Source organism: Kryptolebias marmoratus, linkage group LG10, assembly GCF_001649575.2.
Source record: "Kryptolebias marmoratus isolate JLee-2015 linkage group LG10, ASM164957v2, whole genome shotgun sequence".
Classification (NCBI taxonomy): Eukaryota; Metazoa; Chordata; class Actinopteri; order Cyprinodontiformes; family Rivulidae; genus Kryptolebias; species Kryptolebias marmoratus.
The window spans coordinates 21,706,210-21,729,018 of record NC_051439.1 but is presented as its reverse complement, the minus strand read 5'-3'; the positions used below and the strand labels follow the sequence as shown (position 1 = coordinate 21,729,018).

The following is a 22,809-nucleotide window of genomic DNA, read 5'->3' as shown; positions in this document are numbered from 1 at the left end:
GACTTTATGACCCCCAATAAAACGTGTTTTTACTGAATCATTAAACATACAGCTGTACGTTCTGATGATGTTTCATTTATTCATGGAATTAAATCTCAGTCGGCCGTCTCACGGACGGATCCTGGGAGCACGTTCACAAATATATGAGACAGAAACTGGTTTTCTCGACCAGCAGATGCAAATAACTGGAAATGTTGAGTCTGTATCAACACACAGAGATCGCTCAGTAAAAATCTGATCCCGGCATGGATAAAAAAAATGATGTGAAAGCTGATCGAGCCACATGTGATGGTGTTTAAACACTGCAGATTATAGAGAAAACATGCATCAAGTTTTTGTGTGATTGTGAGCCATGTTGTTCTGCTGCAATAGTTTAATAATAGTTTAGTTAGTTTAGTCTAATTTAGAGAATTAGAAAAGCTGATAATCATTGAATTATCTTCACAAGGCGCTGCCAGAAGGTCTTCTTGAGTAATTTTATTGCATCTTAATGACTTTCGAGGCACTAATTATTAATTTCTAATAACTTAACAAACGTGTCTGCGATCCCCAACAAGACTTGACGAATTTTCTGTTAAATATGGTGAAAATCCGTCATAAACTGTTTTATTCCCAATTTAAAAACAAAACTTTAAAACGGTCTCAATGATGACAGACATATTGTTGGTTTTTATGGGCTTCACTGACAACAAGACAGAAAGTAAAACACACTGTTCAATAAGGTTAAATTCCATTTAAAACAGCATGAAAAAACTAAAAGCATGACAAGTGGCCTGTTATAAAAGCAGCCAACCCTCCTGCTGGGTGATTAATACCTGCGTTTGAAGTCGCTGTCACTTACTTTTTACCTCGAATTTCATTTTTCGCAAACACTTTCTCCACATTTTTTAAAATTACCTTTTCATTATTCATCAGCGAGAATTATTAAAGCAGCTTGAAATCCCGTCAGACAGTTGCTCGTGTTGGAGCTTTTCTTTGCTGCTCGTTTGCACATGCAGCACGTTGGGTTCATCGCTCAGTCAGGGGCCTCGCCACTGAGATTAATAGGATGCTTTGTTTTAAATTAAAATGGTTATTAGTGCTGATTCTTCCCGGGGTGCCTGGCAGAGGTAATTATTCATCAGACGGGCCCCCGCTAAACAGCTCTCTGCTGGAAGGCTCGCAGTCTGTTTGCTAAAGTTCACCTGCAATCAGACTTTACAGCAAAATGATCAGCTGAAGCTCGGCGCTGTCAGCTGAGGAGGAAGCGTCAACATGTTGATTGTTTATTCTCTCTGTGACCTTTTGATTGCTGTTTTGCTTGTTCTGTTGATGCTTTGAATGTTAATAAAAACTGGCATTCCTCGTAAGAATTCCTATCCCCTGCTGCTCGAAGTAAAGGTTTCTTGGGATTTGTTAGCACTCAAACACACGATGAGGATGACTTTCAGCTACCACCACACCTAATTTTAGCTCAACATCTGAAAAACAGACAACGGTAAAACTATTTTTTTGTTTGCTAGCTGTGGCAGCCATCTAAAATCAGGGTGACTCCAACAGTTTATGGGTTCTAGATGTACATCTAATTATGGAAAATGAGCCAGGGTGCAGACTCATGACGTGAGCTTAAAGAAAACCTCATTTATTATAATTAAAAGAAAGCCAAAAACAAAAACTAAACATGAAGGAAGCATTACAGGAAAGACATGGGAGGAATCAGACAGCGCGTGAAGCAACAAAAGACCAAAGAGTCAGTGGAGAAGATTTAAAAGCAGAGGGTAATTAGGGGAAGTTGGCACAGGTGAGTGATTACAGAGCTTGGGACAGGTGTAGATGGGCGTGGCAGGTAAAGTGATAAACTGAGGAGACGTGAACGATGACAGGAGTACAAAAACACAAGGAGCAGAAACTGAACAGAGACAAGACTAAACATGAAGACAAAAGAATCTGCAACATGAACACAATAACCCCAAATCCTGACAAATTATTTAATCCCTCCACTGGTTCCTGAGCTATTTTTGCAAACAGACAGACATTTGACTCCAACAGTTAAAGACAAAGATCTCATGCAAACTATCAGTATTTGAAGGGGTAATTCTCAGCTTTTTATAATCCAAATTTCAGCTCAGTATGTAAAATTTACTGAAGTGTAGCTGCTTTTGTATTTAGTACGGTCAATTAGATGTGAATTGAGTCGAGCTGCAATGATTAATGTCTGAGAGTCTCATTAAAATCTGTCCAGCAGATTGTTAAATATTTTGCTAACAGACAAACACTCAGAAGGATGCAGGAAGTTACATGTTTGCTTGCATTTCATGGAGGTGGGTAATGATAAATATGTCTGAAAACCAAATTAATTCATTGAATTTTAAATGAGTAAAGAAATAAAAGTGACGATAATAAAATAATAAAACCAACATTAAACAGGAAAAGGAGCCGCAGGTCTCTGAACTTTACTCCTGGTCACACGCAGCTGCCTCCCATCGATTTCTGCCTCCGTCTCCGTCTCCCAGGTCCAGAACCAGAACCGGTGACCTTGCCGGCGTCTCTCCTGCACCTCCACTAATGAACAGAAGCTCCTGGCTGCGGGGAGAGGAGGAAACCCACGGTGTCCCGTCCTCTGAACAGAAGGTGGTTTCCTTTCTAGGATCGATACAACACCCGGCTGCTTCAGACTCCAATTTATAGAAAAAAGTTATACTTTGTCAGCTTTGTTTTTATTTCTGTTTGTTAGGGGACTTTAAAGACTCTTCTGTGCGTGTGGAGACTTTTCAGGACACTAAGCTCCTCTCTGAATCAATAACGAAAGAAAAGCTTGTATTAGCCGAACATCTTCTTCCAGCCCCCCCCTCATGTTCTCCACCTGCAGGAAAACTATGCAGAGGCTCCGCTGGGTGGAAACAAACCCGGAGGAAAGCACTGATTTATGGTTGAGGTGCAGGACAGCAGGGTAAATAGATTCTCCCTCCAGCTGATCTGAGAGCAGCCCAGCTGGAGGGGAAACCCACCTCCTGATATCTCCATGCATCCAGCCGGATCGGACCTGATGCTGGTCCACAGCTTCTCCAAGGCACAATGAATGAATATCGCCTGCCGCCTTTAATGCCAGAGCTTAAAACTGAAATTGTCTTGTGCTGAAAACTACATTATGTACAACCTCATACAAAATAAAAGATGTCAGACTACTACCACGCCGAATTAAAGCTCAAGTTATTGTCATTTTTGCATTGGCTACTGTTGATTAACTGTAGCAGCTGTCTTGATTTGGGTTTATTCCAAAAGTTAATGAGTTGTGGATTCACATCTAATATAAAATATAAAGCTCAAAATCTAAAAAACTGACCAATTATATGCATTTTTGTATTGGCTAAGTCCACTACTCAAACTCCCAGTAAATTTGGGCCCAGATTTAGCTTTGAGTTTGTGCATACATTCAGAGGGATTTCAAGAGAAACGTAACATAATTTCTTGCAGTTTTTGTGTCTCTAATTAGTCTCTGAGAGTTGCAGCCCGGCGAGAGGACCACAGAGGAATACAGTTTGCCTGATAAGTGCATAAACAGTGTGTTTTCACTCCTGTGGTATTAGTTATTAACTCCAACGAGCCCAACGTGCAGCGAAGACAAACTGCCACCTTCACGGCATCCATTATGGCCTCCGTTCCTCCTCCTGGACTCTGACAGCCGTCGACCTCGGCTGATTTGTTGTTGCATAAAAGAAAAGCAACCGGGAGCACATAGGAATTCAGACAAGGGGGGGGGGCAGTGAAGAAACAGAAGAGGTGGAGAAGAGTTAAAGCCCCCCCCCCTGAGGAAGCCGCCATAATTCAAACAGAAAGCCCTTCAGCTACGACCAAATAATTCATCTGATTTCACTCCCATCTGCAGCCTTCAGATCCTGGAACTGCATGGCTCTTTGCTCCTCTTTACAAGCAGCTGCTTCTGGAAGAAACGTACAGATGTGCAGCTTGAAAACGTCCTGAAATTAAAGGCCGAGCGCTCCTTGAAGGAACGCACATCGCCCGCCGCCTTTCATGCCAGAGGTTTAGGCTAAGGTCGTCTTCTGCAACGATACGATGAAGTTATAGCTGTGTGGGTCAAACTGTAAAAATAAATGACTTTCAGCTGCTACCACACCAAATTTTAGTTCATCATTTGTAAAACCTGCTTTTGCCAACATCACTTGGCTGTGGTGGCCATCTTGAATTGAACCAGTTGTGGATGCACACCCGGTTATCACTCTCTGAAGGTTTTATGGAAACGGATTAGTCAGCGTTGCATAACTGATCCCGTTTTATGTGCGTTCCAGCACATTTTGCATTTCTCTCAGGTCTCCTGCAGGTAGCAAACAAAAGAAATGAGCAGAGTTCAAGCTGCTCGGCTCCCGTGGGTTCTGTGAATGAAACTTCAGCCGTTTACCTCGTCAAGCCTTTTGTCAGACTGACATTTGAGCTGCATTTGACACCACCATAACCCGCTGAAAGAAGCCGCCTTTAAAGCAAGAAAAAGGAACAAAAGCCAAGGCTTAGCAGGGAGGGTTGGAGGTCCTAAAATGACTGGAGTCGGGCCTTCGGCTTCCTGACAGGTCGACACCATCAGCTCTGAAATGTCACCGTATGCAAATGATTTATTGTTTTAACTGACTGCTCTGAAAACAACTTCCACAATGCAGCCGTGGGAGGTTTCTGTGTTGTTGGGACTTTAAATCTAAATCCTACAGCTCAGTTCTTTTTTATTTTTACTCATCTTTCTTTCTCACACAGTGTAATGTCATAAAATATTGACATAATCAGCATTTAGATTGCTTTCTTTATGCAGGTTTGCCTTCCACTGGGGGGTAAAATCTCTCACAAAGAAGGAGCTACATGAGCCGTCGCTCTCCTCAGGTGGATTAAACGCTGATTATTGGAAGAACGGAGGTAAGAAGAACCTCTGAACAACAGAAAGAAAAGGGTCACATCGTCACATGAAATAAGCATGAAACTCATCCTGAGCAGCAGCAGCAGATAAGAGAAGATGGTCATTATCTGTCATTAAAACGTGTTGGTTTTTTTTTTTGTTTTGCAGGATTTCACATCACATCTCCAAGCTTATGCAGTCTGCAGCATTCTGGCTGATAACTATCAGCCAACAGCGACACCAAGTGTCTGTTTGTGGGTATTACAGCCTGCAGGAGCAGACAGGAGGACAGAGCTCATCAGGAGTCCTCAAAGGGTTAAAACAGTCAGAGAGAAAAACATCATTTATCTGTTCAGGCTTGATTTATTGGCTACAGATTTGTATCTTCTTTCTTTTTGGACAAACATTCAGTGAATGAACTCTAGTTTCTAGTTTCTTAGAGCAAAACTCTGACTTTATCTTCCTGGACTTTACATGTCAGAAGATGCGGAGCTACAAGTTAAACCAGTTAGTCTGCATGGTTTTGTTGGAGATGACACAGTACAAGCCAACACAATGGAAAAACACTGATGCATCAATCAGTTTTTAAAAACCAGACGGGTCGGCAGCAAACTCCTCTGATGACCGAAGAATTCAGGAGTCAAATGTGAGCTCATCTGTCCGACGACACAATCATCCCAAACAAGCTCTGGAAAGTCCTCACAGCTAAACGAGGACGACTGCTGTATGAGCGTTTGTTTGTCTGTTAGCAAAATATCTCTGATTGTAATGAACCCTGGATAGACATCTGCAGCTAATTAACTGTTGGAGTCAGCTTCATTCAAGATGGCTGCCACAAAACACAAAAATGGCTGTAACTCAGTCAGTTTTACAGAGATTAACCTCAAATTTGGAGCGCTAGTAGCTGAGACTGATCACCAATTTATAATTTGACTGATTGTATAAAACTTTACCATTAATCGTTAGAGTTAACTGTGTCTGTCTGTTAGCAAAACATCTCATGAACCACTGGATGGATTTTAACGAACCTTTGGTTAAACATCTACAGCTGACAGATTTTAGCCAATCGTCTTTAACAAGAGTCATCTTTCAGCTGTTTTCTTTCCAGGGGTCTCCACGGCGAGTCGTCCTCCGTCTTCTGCGTCCTCTGTCCTCCAGCTCCCTCCATGTCCTCTCTGACTCCTCTTTGTCTTTTTCCTAACTCGGTCGGTTTTACAGCTACTGAGCTCAGAATTGATGTCGTCGGAGCTGAGAGTAAATCACAACACATACTTTGAGTGCAACATCCCAGAATACTGCACGAGATTATTTTCAAGCTTTTACCAAAACGGCTATAACTCTGTCATCACTTCTCAAAGGTGCATCCCTTCAAGTCTTTTTATTATTATGATTAGGAGCAGATTTATTTTCTTATTTTTTATGCCAGAAGCATTTCTAACCATGGCTGAAGTGAGCTACTAAAGGCTGGAGTTATTTCAATAATAGAAGACTTCAGTTTAAACCAGTTTGTGAAAATGAGGTCATGAAAACGCGCCACAGGTGACTAAACGTTCGCTTCGCTGTCAGCCTGAATGTTTCCGTCACAAACCTGAATTTCACGTTGTTAAAGTCGGGAGAGGGGAGTTTTAAGGCATTCTACAGACAAGACTGGTTTCAGGACGGTCAGTGTGCCGATAAACTACCAGCGGTTTTCAACATCTGATTTTAGTTCTGATAAATACCTGGGTTTTTTTTTTACACACTCGTTCTGCAGAACCCAGGCTTTGAAAAGAAACTGGGAACGCCCAGGTGAGAAAGGACAACACAGGTGACAGACAAAGAAGAGGAGCTCGGCATCGAGGCTTTTCAACATGTATGGGGCAAAATATTCAGGTAAGAAACGGCTGCTTTACCTCAGGGTCAGTCCAGCTTTTAGAGTTTAAATCGGATGGTTCAGGAGTTACAGTGCTGGAAGAAATGTGTTCTGGTTTGGTTCAACTGTCGAACCTTCACTCATCCCTCAGATGTTTCAGATTATAAAGAACTCTGCGCTTTTAGAACGGATGCAGAACATGAAGCAGTCAGGTTGTTTTTGTGCTGCACAGATTTAAAAAATGCATTTCAATGTGAGATTTGGTTTGTGCTTTTAAGAAAAGTTCTGTCGTCTCTGAGATGGTGGAGGGGAGGGTTATCACCTGCTTAACCAGGAAAAGTGTTGGTTTAAAAACAGCATGGGATTTCTAACCCAACATATAAGTTAATTACTGAGCTGAGCAGAGAGAGCAGTCCTGGTCCTCAGGGCCACCATCCTGCAGGTTTTACTTGTTTCTCTGCTCCAACACACCTGATTTGAATCAATGGGTGATTAACAGGCTTCTGCAGAACATGAAGAGGTGATTTAACCACTGAATCAGGTGTTGGAGCAGAGAAACAAGGAAAACATGCAGAATGGTGGCCCTGAGGACCAGGATTGGACACCCCTGTTTTAGTTGTTTCTCTGCTCTGAAACACCTAAGCTGAACCACTGAGGGATCAACGGGCTTCTGCAGAACCTGACGAGCAGCTAAAGAGAAGAGAATAAAGAAGGAGTGAGAAATCAAAGCGGTAGTTACAGTTACAGACGGGTCTCAGTCCCATCCTCCCAGAGTTCAGCATCAGATTTTCCCACAGATCCAGTCTCTGCAGCTGAGAATTGTTGTAAATTAACTTTTTTATTTATTTTTATTGGTTTTGTAGCTAAAATGACCACAAATTCCTGCACAGCCCATCCTCACTAATAACCGGTACATCTCAGGAGAACTGAGTTTTAGCTCACTGAGTTAGCCATTGTCAAGATTAGCAATGGCGGCCATCTTGAATTGAGATGACTCGAAAGCTGATCGGTTGTAGCCGAACCTCTAATGATTACTTCCTGAAGCTTTCATCAAAGTCTGTTAACCCGTTCATGGAATATTTTGCTAACAGACCGACACAAGCATGCGTTCACAGATGAGAGCAAAAACATTATGGCCTGTCATTTGCCTTTTGGTGATAATAATTAATTCATTTATTGATAGGAGAATAATAGATTATAAATGTGAGGCTTAGATTTAATCTGGAACCTCTGGTTGTAATCTGAGGGACTCACACACATTTCACTGGATTAGTATCGGTTTATACTAAGCTGCTGCTCAGCTGAACGAAGGTCACACCCCGACAGGAAGGAATGCAGGTCTGATTGTTTCCAGTCTTCAAACTGGTTCGACCAAACTTTACTTTTTGTTTTTCTGCTTCTTTCTTTAAAAGCATGACACAGCAGTTTCTTACTGTAACCTCCTTCAGAAGATGAGTCAATACTTCAACCTAAAACAGAATAAATAGTTTAATAAATGTTTCCGTGTGAGTCTCTGATCAGCTAAAAGAGACGAATTCATCCAGAGTTTGTGTTTCTTTGGGTTTCTCCCTTTTTCACAATCAGTTTCCTAAAAGTTTCATGAAGTTTAAGTCCAGCTTGTTGTCTTTTTTTTAATGAATCTGAATGAACTGAGCAGCGTCTCTGTTTCTGACTTAAATAAACCACACACACCGGTTTACTCAAGTCATCTGTCGAAACTCGTGGGACGCGTTTAGGGGAAGAAATGACAAGAACTCAGGTGTCGAAACAATCTGTCAATAAAATCAGTAAGATAAGATTCAGAACCGGTTTGAGAGCACATTGTTGTACTTCTAAAACAAACAAACAAAAAAAACTCAACAGTGATGAAGAAGAGCACTTCTACAAGGAGTTTTTTTTTAAAATAGAGATTAATCTTATTTTAGATATCCAAAAAGGTTTATTCTCAGAAGAACGCAGATATTTGCAGCTGGAAAATGGATTTCATCTGTTTAACTGAAAAAAAGACATTTGAGACACCACAAATGTTCATTTCAACTAAAAATAATTAAATTATGGTTATCTACGATACATGTCCAGTCTGGCTTTTTAAATGTTTTACGATATGTTGGATATTTAAACCTGTATTTTACTACAACAGTTAAGCTTTAGGAGATGTTTACCTGGCTCTGTAAATAAATGTTGATTAAAAATGCTCATCACTAACAAAAGCCTGTTTAAGAATCACTCAGAATGTTTGACTTTTATCAGATTCTTTTTATTTCAGATGAAAAGCATGAAGTTGAATCTGTAGGATGTCACAGAACCTGTTTGTTTTTCCAGCCGTGTTGCTGGCACTTAAAGAAAACGTGATTAATCTGCCTCCATCTTACTGTACGGCGCGAACACGGCGCAGCATTAGATGATGAACGGTGTATTTCTGTCTGACAGGGTACACAAGTGGCATAAACCCGGACGAGAGGAGGATTGTTCTGGTCGGGAAGACCGGAGTGGGGAAGAGTGCAACGGGAAACACCATCCTGGGCAGGGAAGCCTTCGAGTCAGACATGTCTCCATCTTCCCTCACGTCTGATTGTCAGAAAGCCAAGGGAGACGTTGACGGGCGCCCGGTGTCCATCATCGACACGCCGGGGCTCTTTGACACCAATTTCACTCAAGACGAAGTGCTGAACAAGATCAAGATGTGCATCTCGCTGTCCTCTCCGGGGCCGCACGCCTTCCTGGTGGTCCTCCAGATGGGCAGGTTCACCGAGGAAGAGAAGCAGACCGTCAAGATGATTCAGGCCACGTTTGGCGAAGCTGCGGAACGATACACGATGGTTCTGTTCACACACGGGGACCACCTGAAGCATCAGTCCATCGAGAGCTTCATCTCAGAAAGCGCAGACCTGAAGGCCCTCATTCACAAGTGCAACAACAGATTCCACGTCTTCAACAATGAGATCAAGGATCCCAAGCAGGTCTGGCAGCTGCTGGACAAGATCGACGAGATGACGAGGGCCAACGGTGGGAGCTACTACACCAACGACATGTTCCTCAAAGCAGAGGCCGCCATCCAGAAGGAGAAGGAGCGAATCCTGAAGGAGATGGAACAAGACAGGCTGAAGGAGCTGGAGATGCTCAGAGCCAAATACTCCGGAAGCGCTTTCCAGCGCGAGGAGAGGAACCTGACCATGAGGTACCACTACGAAGCTCGGAATCGAGCCGAGAAGTCCAACGCCTTCATCGCCGCGCCCACCATCGCCGTGGCGGCGTCCTGCGGCGCCGTCGTCGGAGGCTTGGTGGGGTTCGCGGGCGGTCCTCTTGGAGCAGCAGTCGGTGCCGCTGCCGGGGCTGCTCTTGGAGCTGCGATTGGAGTTTTAGCGATCAAAGTCAGCGACGGCTGCCATGTGCAGTAAAACGTGGACATTTCTTCTCACGCTTGGTAGAAATCTGATGTTAAATCTCCTACAGCTGCTTTACTGTCAATTTTTTTGTATATAAAGGAAATTATTGCACTGGACTGTGATTGATGGAGTAAAAAATGACTCCATCTAAAAGAAATATCTTGTTGAGCTCTATATTCATGTGCAGAAAAGGACTCAAAACACTTGTTCTACTTTCTTCTTTGCAGAACTTTTATTTACATGTTTTGTAAATAAATCAGCCAGCAGAGGCTGATGAGAGCTACAAGCAACTAGAATGGCTTCCAAACTTTAGAAACATCTTTTAAAAGATGACCAGAATCCACATTCCTCCTCTCAAATAGCTTCTGAAGCCTGAAGGAGAGGAAGAGGACGAAGGCGGCAGAGGAAGAGGCAAATCACTGCTTCTAATGTGGCTTAACTGCTAATTAATTTACTAATTTGTAGCTTAAATGTTTGAAAAACAGTTTATTTAATATTAATACTTTTTGGAGTTGTCAGTACCTTCTTTTGCCATGGTTCTGTAAACTTTAATTTCTTGTCACGTTGAAATAAAGACAAAACCGCTGATTTCAGATTTGTCCCTCTGCGTTTCATTGTCGAAGGTGCACTAATGAGGTCTACGTTCCAGTTTTACACAAACAGGATGCAGAAATCCCTTCAAACGGAACAACACTGTGACCTGTTCTGATTTAATTCGGCTCATTGATCAGACGTGAGGAGGTTTGGCTGACAGTGGTGCGTTTGCTGCTGGATGTCCACGACTAACGGAGATGATAAATATTTAATAAAAAAGAGACGGGGTCCCATCATTCAGCCTGGAGATCATTCGTATATTTAATATCTGCAGCAGAAGCCTACAAAAAAAGAAACTGACACCAAAGCTGTTGTGTTTGTTTTCAGCAGGAGCGAAGAAGAAGAAGAAGAGCAGCAGCGCTTATCGGATCGTTTTGTTGGGAAAGACTGGATGTGGGAAAAGCGCCACAGGGAACACCATCCTGGGAAGAGAAGCGTTCCAGTCGGAGGCGTGTCCGACCTCTTGGACCCTCGACTGTAAGCGGGTTGACGGAGACGTCCAAGGCAAACAGGTCGCTGTCGTCGACACTCCAGGGCTGTTCGACACCAACTTCACTGGAGAGGAAGTGCTGAAGAAGATCGAAACGTGCCTCTCTCTGGCTGCTCCTGGTCCTCATGTCTTCCTGGTGGTGGTGAGGCTGGGGAGGTTCACCAAAGAGGAGGAAGAAACCCTGAAGATTATTCTGGAGACGTTCGGCGAGGAGGTCGCCAAATACTCCATACTGTTGTTCACACATGGAGACAAATTAAAGAAACAAACGATCGAACAGTTCATGTCCAAGAGTGAAGCGCTCACGAGCCTCGTGGAAGGGTTCTCCAACAAATACCACGTCTTCAACAACGAGTCAAAGGATGTAAACCAAACCGTGATGCTGCTGGAAAAAATCGAAAAAATCATTCTGGATAACGAAGGAAAGTGCTACACCAAGAAGATGTTCAGGAGGGCGAAAAGGGCGTCGAAGAAGGAGAAGCAGAAAGTGTCAAAGGCTCTGAAGGCGATGGAGCAGCAGAGGAGGAACACGCTGAAGGCCGAGGTGGAGCACGAGATGAACCTAACAGGAAAGGCGACAAAAAACAACAAATGTGTTGTGCAGTGAGAAACTTAGAGTTTCAGAGGCAGGAAGCTACACCTCATATATCCTCTCTGACTCAAATCCATGAGGACCAGGACTCAGGGACTCACACATCTGCCAGAAACATCTGGAACAATCCCAAAAACACTGAGTGTTTCTGGTTTCAGCAAACGATTAACACAAAAACCGTAGTTTTGTTCTTCTTGTTTATTTATCTGATGTGAAAAAAGTCCCTTAAGGTGAAAAACACGTTTACTGCGACGCAGTTGTTTTTGTTATTCTCTGCTGTGGTTTCTTAGGTCAAATGTTTTGTCTCCTGACTTGTTGAGTCAATGTTTTTCTTTTGGGTTATTTAAAAAAAAATGAACAAACAAGATCTGTTTCCTGTGTTAAATTAAAATATTTTTTTAACTAACGTTTTCAATCATTAAATGTTTTGAAACGTGACAAGTTCACTGTGTTTTGGGCTGAAATGATCATTTGGAAATAAAACAAGTGAAGTTTCTGAAAGAGGAAATGATTGTGAAACAGTTTGATGTGTTTCTCTGTTTGTCCACCAGGTGGCAGCAGAGCCTCCGGTATTCCACTCAGTACATTAAATTATTACAGGTCAATAATTAAGACAACACAATCACATCAATCAACATAATTGTATAACAATATTAATAAATGGTTATTATTATCTGTGGGAAAATGAAAACTTTCACACATTAAAGCCAGATGAGATCAAACAAATAGAAACTCATTTAAAAATGAAGCTTTTTATTCACTTTACCACCCCTTTCCTCAGATCTATCTCTGCCTTTTGGAGGCTTCAATGTGTAAAATAAAAATAAGTAGAACAATTACATTTTCTGTGACAATGCAGTGTGAACACCGAGCGCTGAAATTTGCTGAAGAAGCTTAAACTGAGTTAAAAGAAGCAAAACACGAGCTAAAAGTAATAAGTATATACCTAAAATTTAAAAGCAGCAGAAGGACAGCTAAGAGCTAAAAGTAGAAAAAGTCTAGCTAAAGGTTGATAGTAGCAAACTGGTAGCTAAAAGCTAAACATGTGCTACAGAGGCCATTAAAGCTAATATTATGGACCTTTTTAAAGACAAATTCTGCTGTTCCTCAGCTTGTTAAACCTTCTGGTTTCTCTCTGGTTGTTTGAGACTTTTGTAAATGATTGCCCATAAATATTAAATAAACTAAAATAAAAATAAAAGAAGCACAATTGTAACTAAAAACAGCATAAGAAAACAAAAATAGAAGGAATTGTATTTCTATGGGTTAGATATTTGGAAAAGTATAAAAGTTATAAAAACCAAAGGTCATAACATTTACTTCCTGAATGAGCTGAATGTTTTGATAAGTGAATGACTAAAATAGCACAAAGTATGCAGAAGTAGGTGTGTGTAAATGCTGACTCAGCGTTATTTTTCGAACTCGAGATAACAGCTTGAATGTGGTCAAACAGTCACATCCTGCCAGAGGAAGATTCAAAGAAATAACATCTGATCCAAGTGCAGCTGAATGACTGAAGGGTTTATTACATTTAGTGGCGTTAATAAAATCAAACAAACAGCAGCTGAAGGAATCTCACCTTAAATCTTATCATCTGGGAATAAACCTGACACTGCTGAGTCTTTGCAGCTTTGACTGTTAACAGTTCACACTTTATATTTACATCTCTGATGATGAGTCTGTTTTTATTTGAGGAACATCTGAGGTGCATCAGAGTCACCCTGCCCCCACGCAGGTGATAATGAAACATGTGGAAAGCAGTTATCAACGCTGACCTCGTCAGAAATCGGTGCTGATGAGAAACGTTCGATTATCACATCCACTCAGGAGGGATTCTTTTCTCGAACAGCTCAGGGTTTTACTTTGATCTTTGAAAATAAAATAAAAGTTAAAAAAATCAACTTTGCAAAGAAATATTCACTCTAATAAGAAAAAGCTAACAATCTGAACACCTATAAGTTGTATTTAAATAAGTAAAAGCCTCATGACTAACATGTCTAACCAGTGCAGAGTGCTTTATACTGACTTTTTAAAATTACCTCTCAGCTGTTTCAACATTTGAAATAATTCTTGGCAATAAGTTTAAAGGTAATTTTCATTTTTCTCAATCATTCAGTCACTCTAAATATGCATCATAAATAATTACCATGTGATTAATCACTCTGTTTACTGTATGGTTTTAAATTGTGTTAATTGTTAAACTTGTGGAGTCACGAGTCATTTGAGAGATCTTTCTGATTAATATGTGTTATTAATCGGGTTTCGTCGTTCATTACAAGTAACACGTCTGACACCTTTTGTATCACCTGAGTCAAGGAGGAAACGTTGCAGAGCTGCTCACCTGTCGGAGCGGCGCAGGAATGTCTCATCACATGACACAGCAGCTGATCGGCTGCAGGTGTGGAGCTCAGGTGAGCGAAGTCTGGGACAAACAAACACAACAACTGAGCACCAGAAAACACGTTTTACTCTGAGATCTGTTCTCCTGTTGGAAACGAGGAAGTTTTATTCTTCTTGGACAAATCATAAAAGTAACAATAAACACGAAAATCGAAAGATCTTAAATTAGGTTGAACGTTTGTAGATGTTTGATTAATTATTACTTTCTTAGGGATTTATTAGAATGATTCATGAGATTTTTTGCTAACAAACAGAGTCCAAAAAGGTGCAGGATGCCAAAGTTTTAAGCAAAAGTGTTGCACAGGGTGTTGTGCTCAGAGTCTGTTTTTGGGATGACTCTCAGCTACTACTGCACCACATATTAACTAAATATCAGTAAAACCGACCGAGCTAAGGCCATTTTTGCATTTTCTGAAATGTCATGTTAAGTTGGATTGTCTCCAAACACTAATCAGTTATAGATGTACAACTAATGATTACTTTCTGAGAGTTTCATTAAAATTCATCCAGTGGTTTAGGAGATATTTTACTAACAGACAAGCAAGGTTGACTGCAACAGTTAATGCCCAGGTATTAAATAAAGATTTTACACAATCATTTAGAGCTCACGGCAGTTGTTGGGGATGGCTCTCAGCTACTACTACACCAAATTTTAGCTCAATATTTCTAAAACTGACTGAGTTCCAGCCGTTTTCATGTTGGATAGGTTTGCTTAGCTGCGGCGGCCATCTTGAATGGGATTGACTCTAAAATTGTAAGAGTTGTAGATGAAAGTGTAATAATTGTTTCCTGAAAGTCAGGTTAAAATCTGTTCATTGGTTCGTGAGATATTTCGCTAACAAACAGGCGCGATATTTCCTGCGGCGGCGTGGGGTACAATGAAGGCATTTGATTCGTCACGTGACTCACCACGTGACCCGTCAGCAGAGCAGTCATGTGACGCCGACCGTTGAACGTGAGCGCGCCTATAAGAGCCGCGAGTCGGCGGCGCGCGGGCAGGCAGGCAGGCAGCGGCGGCTCCGGGCGGTCGGGATGTTCCTGCGGCTCTCTGCGCTGTTTGTGTCCGCTCTCCTCGTCCTGCTGCCCGGGCAGCCGACCTCCGGGCAGCCGGCCTACGTCCTGAGCGACGAGGCGGGTCTGGGGAGGCTCTTTGACGGGATAGGAGGTCTGAGCGGCGGAGGGGTGAGTCCAGGTGGTTCCCTTACTTCCTGGTCCGACTGGACCCGCTTGGTGCGTCTGTAAAGTTCTGGGTGTGCTGTTTTCAGGCCACTTCTCGGTTACTGGTGAACTACAAGGAGCCGTACCGGAGCCAGATCCTGGACTACCTGTTCAAGGTGAGACCCAGGGGGGTTCCAGGACTCTACAGGTGGGAGGTTCTCCAAACTGACATGTTCCACCAACAGAACCACGTTCTCTTCAGTCTAAAGAAGGCTTTAGTGCACGTATACATAATAACTACATAATTATTACTATTATTAAGGGCGATTATGTCTTTGCCCCTGTCTGTGTGTTAATTTATCTATGTTAGCAAAATATCTCATGAGCCACTGGACTGATTTTAACGAAGCCCTCAGAAAGTCATCCCTGTGTGCACCTCTACAGCCACCTTTCCAAACACAGAAATGTTTCACAGATAGTGAGCTAAAAGTTGCCCTGGTAGTAGCCGAGAGTCATTCCCAGCACGTACTCTGAGCTCAAGACTGCATAAGGTTTGTCTGTTAGCAAAATATCTCATGCACCAGGGGATGGATTTTAGTGAAACTCTCAGAAAGTAGTCCTGAGACTCATTAAAGATGGCAAAGATGGAAGTTCTGCAGAATCCTGCCCGTGACCCGTCAGGTGTTATAAATCAGGACATGCAGGGAGCTGGGTTAGAGGAAAACTATTTAAACAAACTTGTTTTTATTTAATAATTAACATTCCTGTTTAGAGCCACCTGACTGGTTCAAACATCTGTCAATCAAAACTACATTTCCTGTAGAGATAAACAGATCACTGATTGAAATTCATGGTTTAGACCAGTGGGGGGCGCTGTTTGTCCACTTTGTCTGAGCAGCAGACAGAAACCTTTATAAGTTTTTTATTTTCTGAAGCTGAAATGAAGCAGTTTGTCCTCTCAGATCAGCTCCACGTTTCAGGAACTCTGTCGTGTTTTTGTTTCTGCCCGCAGCCGAACTTCGGCGCGTCTCTGCACATCCTGAAGGTGGAGATCGGCGGAGACGCTCAGACGACGGGTGAGGATAGTCAGAATAAATATATACATGATCTCAGGTTCTTTTAACGATCGGCAGTACTTTCTGCAGCTGTAACAAATTACAAAATGAGCTGGTTTTGCTTCTCCAAAGTCATAATTTACCAGATTAAATAAATTAGCTCAACATCAGCATTTATGTTTTAACATTGTTTCCTCCAGTTAACTTAATCCTCTCAACTTTTTGGTTATTTCTGCTTCAACTTTATAAAAAGCACTTTAGCTTAGGATGGGTAATTAGCTTGTTTTTAACTTGTAATTAGTTGATATCACTGGAAGGATCCCGAGTGCCAACAGTGGTCATTTGCTTCACATGTTTCACTCAAACCTTACATGCTATTTTTGACTATATTGACCATATTCATGACTAAATCTGAATATTTCCAGACGTTTATTTATCCTAACAGAGGATCGAGCTCCTTTCAGACCTTTTTGATGTTTCTTCTGTACCTGTCCCACCTGAACAGTTTGTTCCTGGATGTTTCCTTCACTTGTTGGTCATGTTGGCTGAAAGGAACAACTGTTTATTAACGTCACATCGGTGCCCCAAAGGGCTGAAGTTTAAATTTAAAGCATATTTTAGCATTATTTGAAAGAATAAGTCCTGGTAACAAAGCATCGACGTGCTCGGCTGATGTTTTCGTTCCGAATGTGAGATGATTTGGTTTTTTTCCCTCTCATCAACCTTTTTATACTTTCTCAGATGGAACAGAACCGTCCCACATGCACTATGAGAACGATGAGAACTTCTTCCGGGGGTACGAGTGGTGGCTGATGAAGGAGGCCAAGAAAAGGAACCCAAACATCACGCTCATCGGTGAGAAGGTCTCCTGCAGCCACGCCACATATCAGCAGTTATACAAAAACGTTTAAATCTGACTTTATGTGGCCTGAGAGCATCCAGAGGAACAGATTTCTTAAAGAGTTTCCTGGTGCGCTGCAGGCTTGCCGTGGGCATTTCCTGGCTGGGTGGGCCGAGGGAAGAACTGGCCCTACGACTTCCCGGATGTCACCGCGGCGTACGTGGTGAACTGGATCCTGGGAGCCAAGAAGTACCACAACCTGGACATCCAGTATGTCGGGGTATGTGGACGCCCACTCGCTGCAGGACACTGAGACCTGCTGAATAACTTTATGTAGTTTAAAAAATAAAAAATCCACATTACTTTCATTCTAAAGGTGTCGAAGCAGCAGAGGTTTTTGTTTTTCTTAAAACAGGCTGTGGTAAAAACTGATCTGCCTTCATTCCTCACCTACTGAGAGCATCGTGAAGCTAAAACTCCTAAAACCTGCTGAGCAGCAGGAAGATCTCTTCCTCTTTAAATGTGCACAAAGACACGAATGTTTAGCTTTTAGCTATGGTTTTGCTAATTGCTCGTTTTAACTTTAACACTTCAGTTTCAGCTTCTTTAACAAAGTTTAGCAAAGACACTCAGCGTTCAGTCTGCTTTGTTTTTGCAGAAAATGCAAAATGTTCTAGTTGTGGTTTTTGCTCTCCTGTGTGGAGGAAAAGTTGACAATCAGCTGCAAAAACTCTCATTAAATCAGTTCAAACCACCTAAAAGGAGCCTGGATGATGACCAGATTTTAAACGGGCTTGTTGTTTCAGGAAATCACGGATAATGTTTGTTCTGGAACTAAACTTTTCTCCTGTTTTTCTGTTCAGATCTGGAATGAGAAGTCGTTCGATGCCACCTACATAAAGGTAACCATCCCGCAGTCTGTTTCTGTAACCCTCCTCTCACCAACGGGACTTAAAACTGGGGAAGAACAGCCACTGGCATCGAGCCGAGGCGTTCGAAGGTTCCTCTGAGAACGTGTGTTTGTCACCAAGGTGCTGCGGAACATGCTGGACAGACTCGGTCTCACCGACGTCGGCATCATCGCAGCAGACGGCGACTGGAGCATCGCCGATTCCATGATCGCCGACTCGCAGCTCAAAGAGGCTGTTCAGGTGATCGGGTGAGTACAGATGAAACGTGTATCACCTGATCCATCACCTGACTGATCAGGCGGCGATCACTGATTGGTTAAAGAAACCAAAGACAGCTTTCTGGGGAATCTTTCCTGCTGTAATCTTTCTCCTCAGCTGAATGTTCGTGGCTGTTCTCCTCCACTCTTAAGTTCATGAACTAACACCGGGATCACTTTCTGATTAAAATAAAATTGTTCTGTTTTGCTGCTTTCATGTAAAACATTTAAAACTATATTTCTTAGGGTTAAAAACTGATACCTGTAGGTGTCCCCTTTACATATCCAATAAAATGTAGTTTAATTTGAATAATTCCTGAGTTTGGCAGCTTTAAAGCTGAGTTCTACATGTTGGCAGCAAACCCCCAAAGTGTGCGAGGTGTGAACGTCTGCTCTCTCCGTCTCTGACTCCACCAGCTGCTGCGCTACACTCTGGATAAGAGTGGCCTGGATCGGGTCAGGATCGTAGCCAGCGACAACCTGTGGGAGCCCATTGCCCAGTCGCTGCTGCTCGACCCCGAGCTCAGCGGCGCTGTAGACGTGATAGGGTAGGCCGTGTGAGGTTGTTTAACACCTGCGGGACCGTGCTCTCCTGTTCCTAACACGTGGTCCTGGTGGATGTTTCTGGGAATTCTTTCCGTCTCTCTTCAGTTGAGTTCACCTGGAAGTCCGGTCTTCTGGACTCCCTGACCTCCGGTTGTTCTTTCTGTGGTTCAGGGCTCACTATCCCGGCACCAAGACGGTGCCGCAGGCCCTGAAGACCCAGAAGAAGCTGTGGTCCTCAGAGGACTACAGCACCTTCAACGACGAGGTGGGAGGAGGCTGCTGGGCCCGAATCCTCAACCAGAACTACGTCAACGGACTCATGACTTCGTAAGGAAACACCGACTTGTTCTTTCATATTTGTCACGTTTCTGCAACTCTTCGCTCTCTGCAGTCTGATATCAAACCGGACTACTTCTGAACTGGGTTCCCCGCTGCAGAACCATCTCCTGGAACCTGGTGGCCAGCTACTACGAGGACCTGCCGTTTGGCAGAGACGGCCTGATGACGGCGCAGGAGCCCTGGAGTGGGAACTACGTGGTGGAGTCTCCGATCTGGATCACAGGTCTTTAGTTTGGGGAGGTTCTCCTGTTAAACAGACAGCGTTTTTAAATGTAAACGTCTTTTTCTTCTTCTTAGCCCACAGCACGCAGTTCGCTCTGCCCGGGTGGACGTACCTGCAGACTGTCGGACATCTGGGTCGGGGAGGAAGTTACGTCGCCCTGACCGACGGGAAGGGAAACCTCACGGTTGTCATAGAAACCATGGTGAGTTGGGCTCAGCTGACACAGCGTTCAGTCCGTCTGATCTGAGATCCAGGAGTTTAGCTTGTTTATCTGAAAAAGTAGCTAAAGGTTTTAGCTACTGATGACCCGACACTGCCTAAAACAAGCAGAATGATGGCTAAAATAGCAAAACAGTAACTAAAACTAAAAGTTAATAAAACATCATTGAGCCAGTTTGTCCTTCACAGACTCACGATCACTCCGTCTGCATCAGGCCTCCTCTGCCTGCCTTTAACGTGACGTCCCAGAATGCAACATTCCAGCTGAAAGGCTCCTTCGTAAGTTGAGACGAGCTCCTGATCAGCCAGCTGGAACTGAGTGCAGATGTTTTTAACTCCTGTTTTCTCTCAGGCCTCCATCAAAGAGCTCCAGGTGTGGCGTTCACAGTTTAACTTTGAGACGAAAAAGCCCTCGTTCTTTCAGAAACTGGCTCCTGTGAAGGTAAGGAGACAACCGTGTTGGATCTGTGAGATGCTTGAAGTCGTCTGTAACTCGGCGTGTTTCTGGCTGCAGCTCATCGATGGCTCGTTCACTTTAAACCTGGCTGAAGACGAGGTGTACACTTTCACCACCATCAGGGCGGGACAGAAAGGCAGCCATCCCGCCCCGCCTCCGTCCGCTCGCTTCCCTAAAGCCTACAAGGACAACTTTAACATCCGTACGTGCAGATTTCCGCCTTCGTCACGTTTCAGGTGAAGGTCAGGGGGGTGAAACGTGTCTTCCTGTTGGTTCTGTGCAGGAAACCCTCCGTTCTCCGAAGCTCCGAACTTCGCCGACCAGACTGGTGTGTTCGAGTACTACCAGAACCTGACGGACCCTGGACCTCACGTCTTCACTTTACGGCAGGTTGTGACGGAGAGACCCATCACCTGGGCGGCCGACGCCGACCAGACCATCAGCGTCATCGGGGACTATCAGTGGTGAGGCGAGCGGTCCGAGCGCCGCCGGCTCTGCAGACGAGGGAGCCGTTACCATCTGGGTGTTTGTGTCGCAGGGAGAACCTGACGGTCACGTGTGACGTCTTCATGGAAACGGTGAAGAGCGGCGGCGTGTTCGTGGCGGTCAGGGTGGATAAAGGCGGCCAATCGGTGCGCAGCACTAAAGGAATCTTCCTCTGGGTGTTTGCAGACGGCACCTACAAAGTTACAGCTGATCTGGGTTAGTGTCAGAGTCCAAACCACAATCTTGAAGCTTCCCTGTGGTTTCAGACTTAACTTGGTTACTTTTCTTCTGCCGACAGCTGGACAGACGGTTCTGGCTGAGGGACAGTCTGGTACCGGAGCGTACAGCTGGTACACCTTATCAATCACAGGAAAGGTAAACTGTCAACAAACTGAAGAATAAAACCTGAAATGGTTGTGAACAGAAGGGTTTTCTTTCTCCTGCTGCAGGGTCAGAGTGTCTCCGTGGCGCTGGAGGGACGCTCGCTCTGGAACGGCACCGTGAATTTGAAACAGAACCACGGCTGGGTTGCAATCGGAACCAGCTCGTTCCAACTAGCTCAGTTTGATAACTTTGCGGTGTTGGCAGAGTAAACTTTAATGCCTTTTTTTTACCACTACAAGCTGCTGAAGGTTGTGAAGAAATAAAAGCAAAAACGGACTTTAATGAGAAAAAAGAAGCACTGAAAACCTGAGCTTTACTCTTTGATTTAATTTAATTTTTTTTGCCTTTTTAATTGATTAATGAATGTCTGTTTGAGATTTAATGTGACAGTCTGAATGAAATGAAACTTTTTATATGAATTACAGACGAGAAGAGAAAAATGTTGTCACTGTTTGTGTTGGAAGACTAACACAAAGAGATTCTTAAATTTTTAGCTTCAGATGTTGGAAAGGTACAGAAAAATGCTAAATAAATTCAGTGGTTTGAACGAATTGAGTTTTATTTTGTCCCATTCTTTCTGCAAACATGTCTTAAAGTGTCCAACCCTGCGTGGTTGTACTCGGCACATCAGTGGGGACAGGACAGGACGGGATCTGTCCCCGTGTCTCAGGGTTAGGGCTCCATCTTGGACCCAGATAACTTGGAGCTTCTTTTCTGCACAGTAAAGTCCAGCAAATAGAAGCTGGATTTGTTGGGACTAGTTGAGCCGTTTAAAACGATTCAAAGTCTATTAAATTAGATTTGATGTTTGTTTCTGTGAGAAAGTTATGAATAATATCTTCCCTGAGCTGCTTCGGTTTTAAGGAATAAAAGCTAATGACGAGCCTGAATGTGGTTCAGACCAAAATGGAAACAACTCTGATTTCAAATTCACATTGCGCTGTTATTTCCTTGGAATTCTTTAGTTATTTGCCACTTTCCGTACATAGTGGTAGTGTTTTCTGCAGGAATATTATAATATTTCTGTTGGATTAATTGTGTAAAGTTAAACTGACCACAGCGTAATGTTTAAATAATAGAAATTGCACTTCATGCAAATTTTATTATTCATTATTCACTGTCAATTACATAGTTATTTCAGCAGAAATAAACAGGCTGTGGTGGGAATGTTACAGCTAGCTTTCCAGAGAAATAAGTGATATGAAACTGACAACAGCAGTTGCATTAGTCCGAATAAAACTGAGGTGGTTTCATGGTGTCTGTGTGCAGCAGGTGTTGTTTATTTTTTGTTTTCAGCGTGAACGTGGAAACTGACCAAAACACATCACGGCGAGCGAGAAAAGGGTTTATGGCTTTCTACAAGCTGCAAAACCAGGCTGTAATATTCAGAAACATCAATAAAAAAGTTTTTTTTTCATATAAATCACATGGCATGTTGAGGAATCAGACATTTATGTTTCCTTTTATTCTCATTACAGAGGTTTTTTTTTATCCTTGTGTGACTTTATTGACGGTGGTTTTATAGTTTAACCTGGAAATAAGTATTTTCTCGCTTTTAAAACTTACCAAACCCAAACATTCTGGGTTTGTTTGTAAATCCCCACACAAGTTCTTCCAGCCTCGACATTAGTTTGAAGTTATCTGCAACAGGTAGCATATTTATTGCTCATAAACGTGTCCACAGAACCGTTACTAAGCGCTCGGCGTTGTCACGTGGCCCGTTGCCGTGGCAACGCGTCACCA

General features: G+C 43.0%; 2 protein-coding genes and 1 long non-coding RNA gene across 4 annotated transcripts; 2 read left to right on the top strand and 1 right to left on the bottom strand.

Moving 5' to 3' along the window:
• Positions 1 to 6,395: 6,395 nt before the first annotated feature.
• On the top strand, positions 6,396 to 10,707 carry LOC108245032 (GTPase IMAP family member 9-like). Its single transcript, XM_017431654.2, has 3 exons — positions 6,396 to 6,537; positions 6,630 to 6,748; positions 9,159 to 10,707. Exons 2-3 carry the CDS (start codon positions 6,727 to 6,729, stop codon positions 10,124 to 10,126), a joined length of 990 nt encoding a protein of 329 aa, XP_017287143.1. The 5' UTR covers positions 6,396 to 6,537; positions 6,630 to 6,726; the 3' UTR covers positions 10,127 to 10,707.
• LOC112451128 lies at positions 10,358 to 15,233 on the bottom strand. Its single transcript, XR_003039881.2, has 3 exons — positions 15,100 to 15,233; positions 14,132 to 14,212; positions 10,358 to 11,760 (listed from the first exon to the last, which is right to left on the bottom strand). It is a non-coding gene; the product is annotated as an uncharacterized LOC112451128 (long non-coding RNA).
• galcb (galactosylceramidase b) lies at positions 15,189 to 21,617 on the top strand. 2 transcript variants are annotated; one of them, XM_017431652.3, is made up of 17 exons: positions 15,189 to 15,372; positions 15,456 to 15,524; positions 16,361 to 16,424; positions 17,145 to 17,258; positions 17,385 to 17,524; positions 18,108 to 18,146; positions 18,830 to 18,960; positions 19,130 to 19,285; positions 19,396 to 19,520; positions 19,595 to 19,722; positions 19,929 to 20,018; positions 20,092 to 20,181; positions 20,254 to 20,398; positions 20,480 to 20,660; positions 20,735 to 20,898; positions 20,981 to 21,057; positions 21,132 to 21,617. In XM_017431652.3, exons 1-17 carry the CDS (start codon positions 15,223 to 15,225, stop codon positions 21,273 to 21,275), a joined length of 2,007 nt encoding a protein of 668 aa, XP_017287141.1. In that variant the 5' UTR covers positions 15,189 to 15,222; the 3' UTR covers positions 21,276 to 21,617. The 2 variants fall into 2 exon arrangements, with proteins under 2 accessions (XP_017287141.1, XP_017287142.1); XM_017431653.3 differs by lacking the exon at positions 18,830 to 18,960 and adding an exon at positions 18,276 to 18,403.
• Positions 21,618 to 22,809: the final 1,192 nt, after the last annotated feature.

Bases quoted from the DNA above. Each gene is read 5' to 3' on its own strand.
- galcb (XM_017431652.3), top strand. From the start codon at position 15,223: ATGTTCCTGCGGCTCTCTGCGCTGTTTGTGTCCGCTCTCCTCGTCCTG. The intron at 20,019-20,091 runs GTAAGTTGAGAC...GTTTTCTCTCAG, and splicing joins TCCAGCTGAAAGGCTCCTTC to GCCTCCATCAAAGAGCTCCA. The intron at 20,399-20,479 runs GTACGTGCAGAT...GGTTCTGTGCAG, and splicing joins CAAGGACAACTTTAACATCC to GAAACCCTCCGTTCTCCGAA.
- LOC108245032 (XM_017431654.2), top strand. From the start codon at position 6,727: ATGTATGGGGCAAAATATTCAG. The intron at 6,749-9,158 runs GTAAGAAACGGC...TCTGTCTGACAG, and splicing joins GTATGGGGCAAAATATTCAG to GGTACACAAGTGGCATAAAC.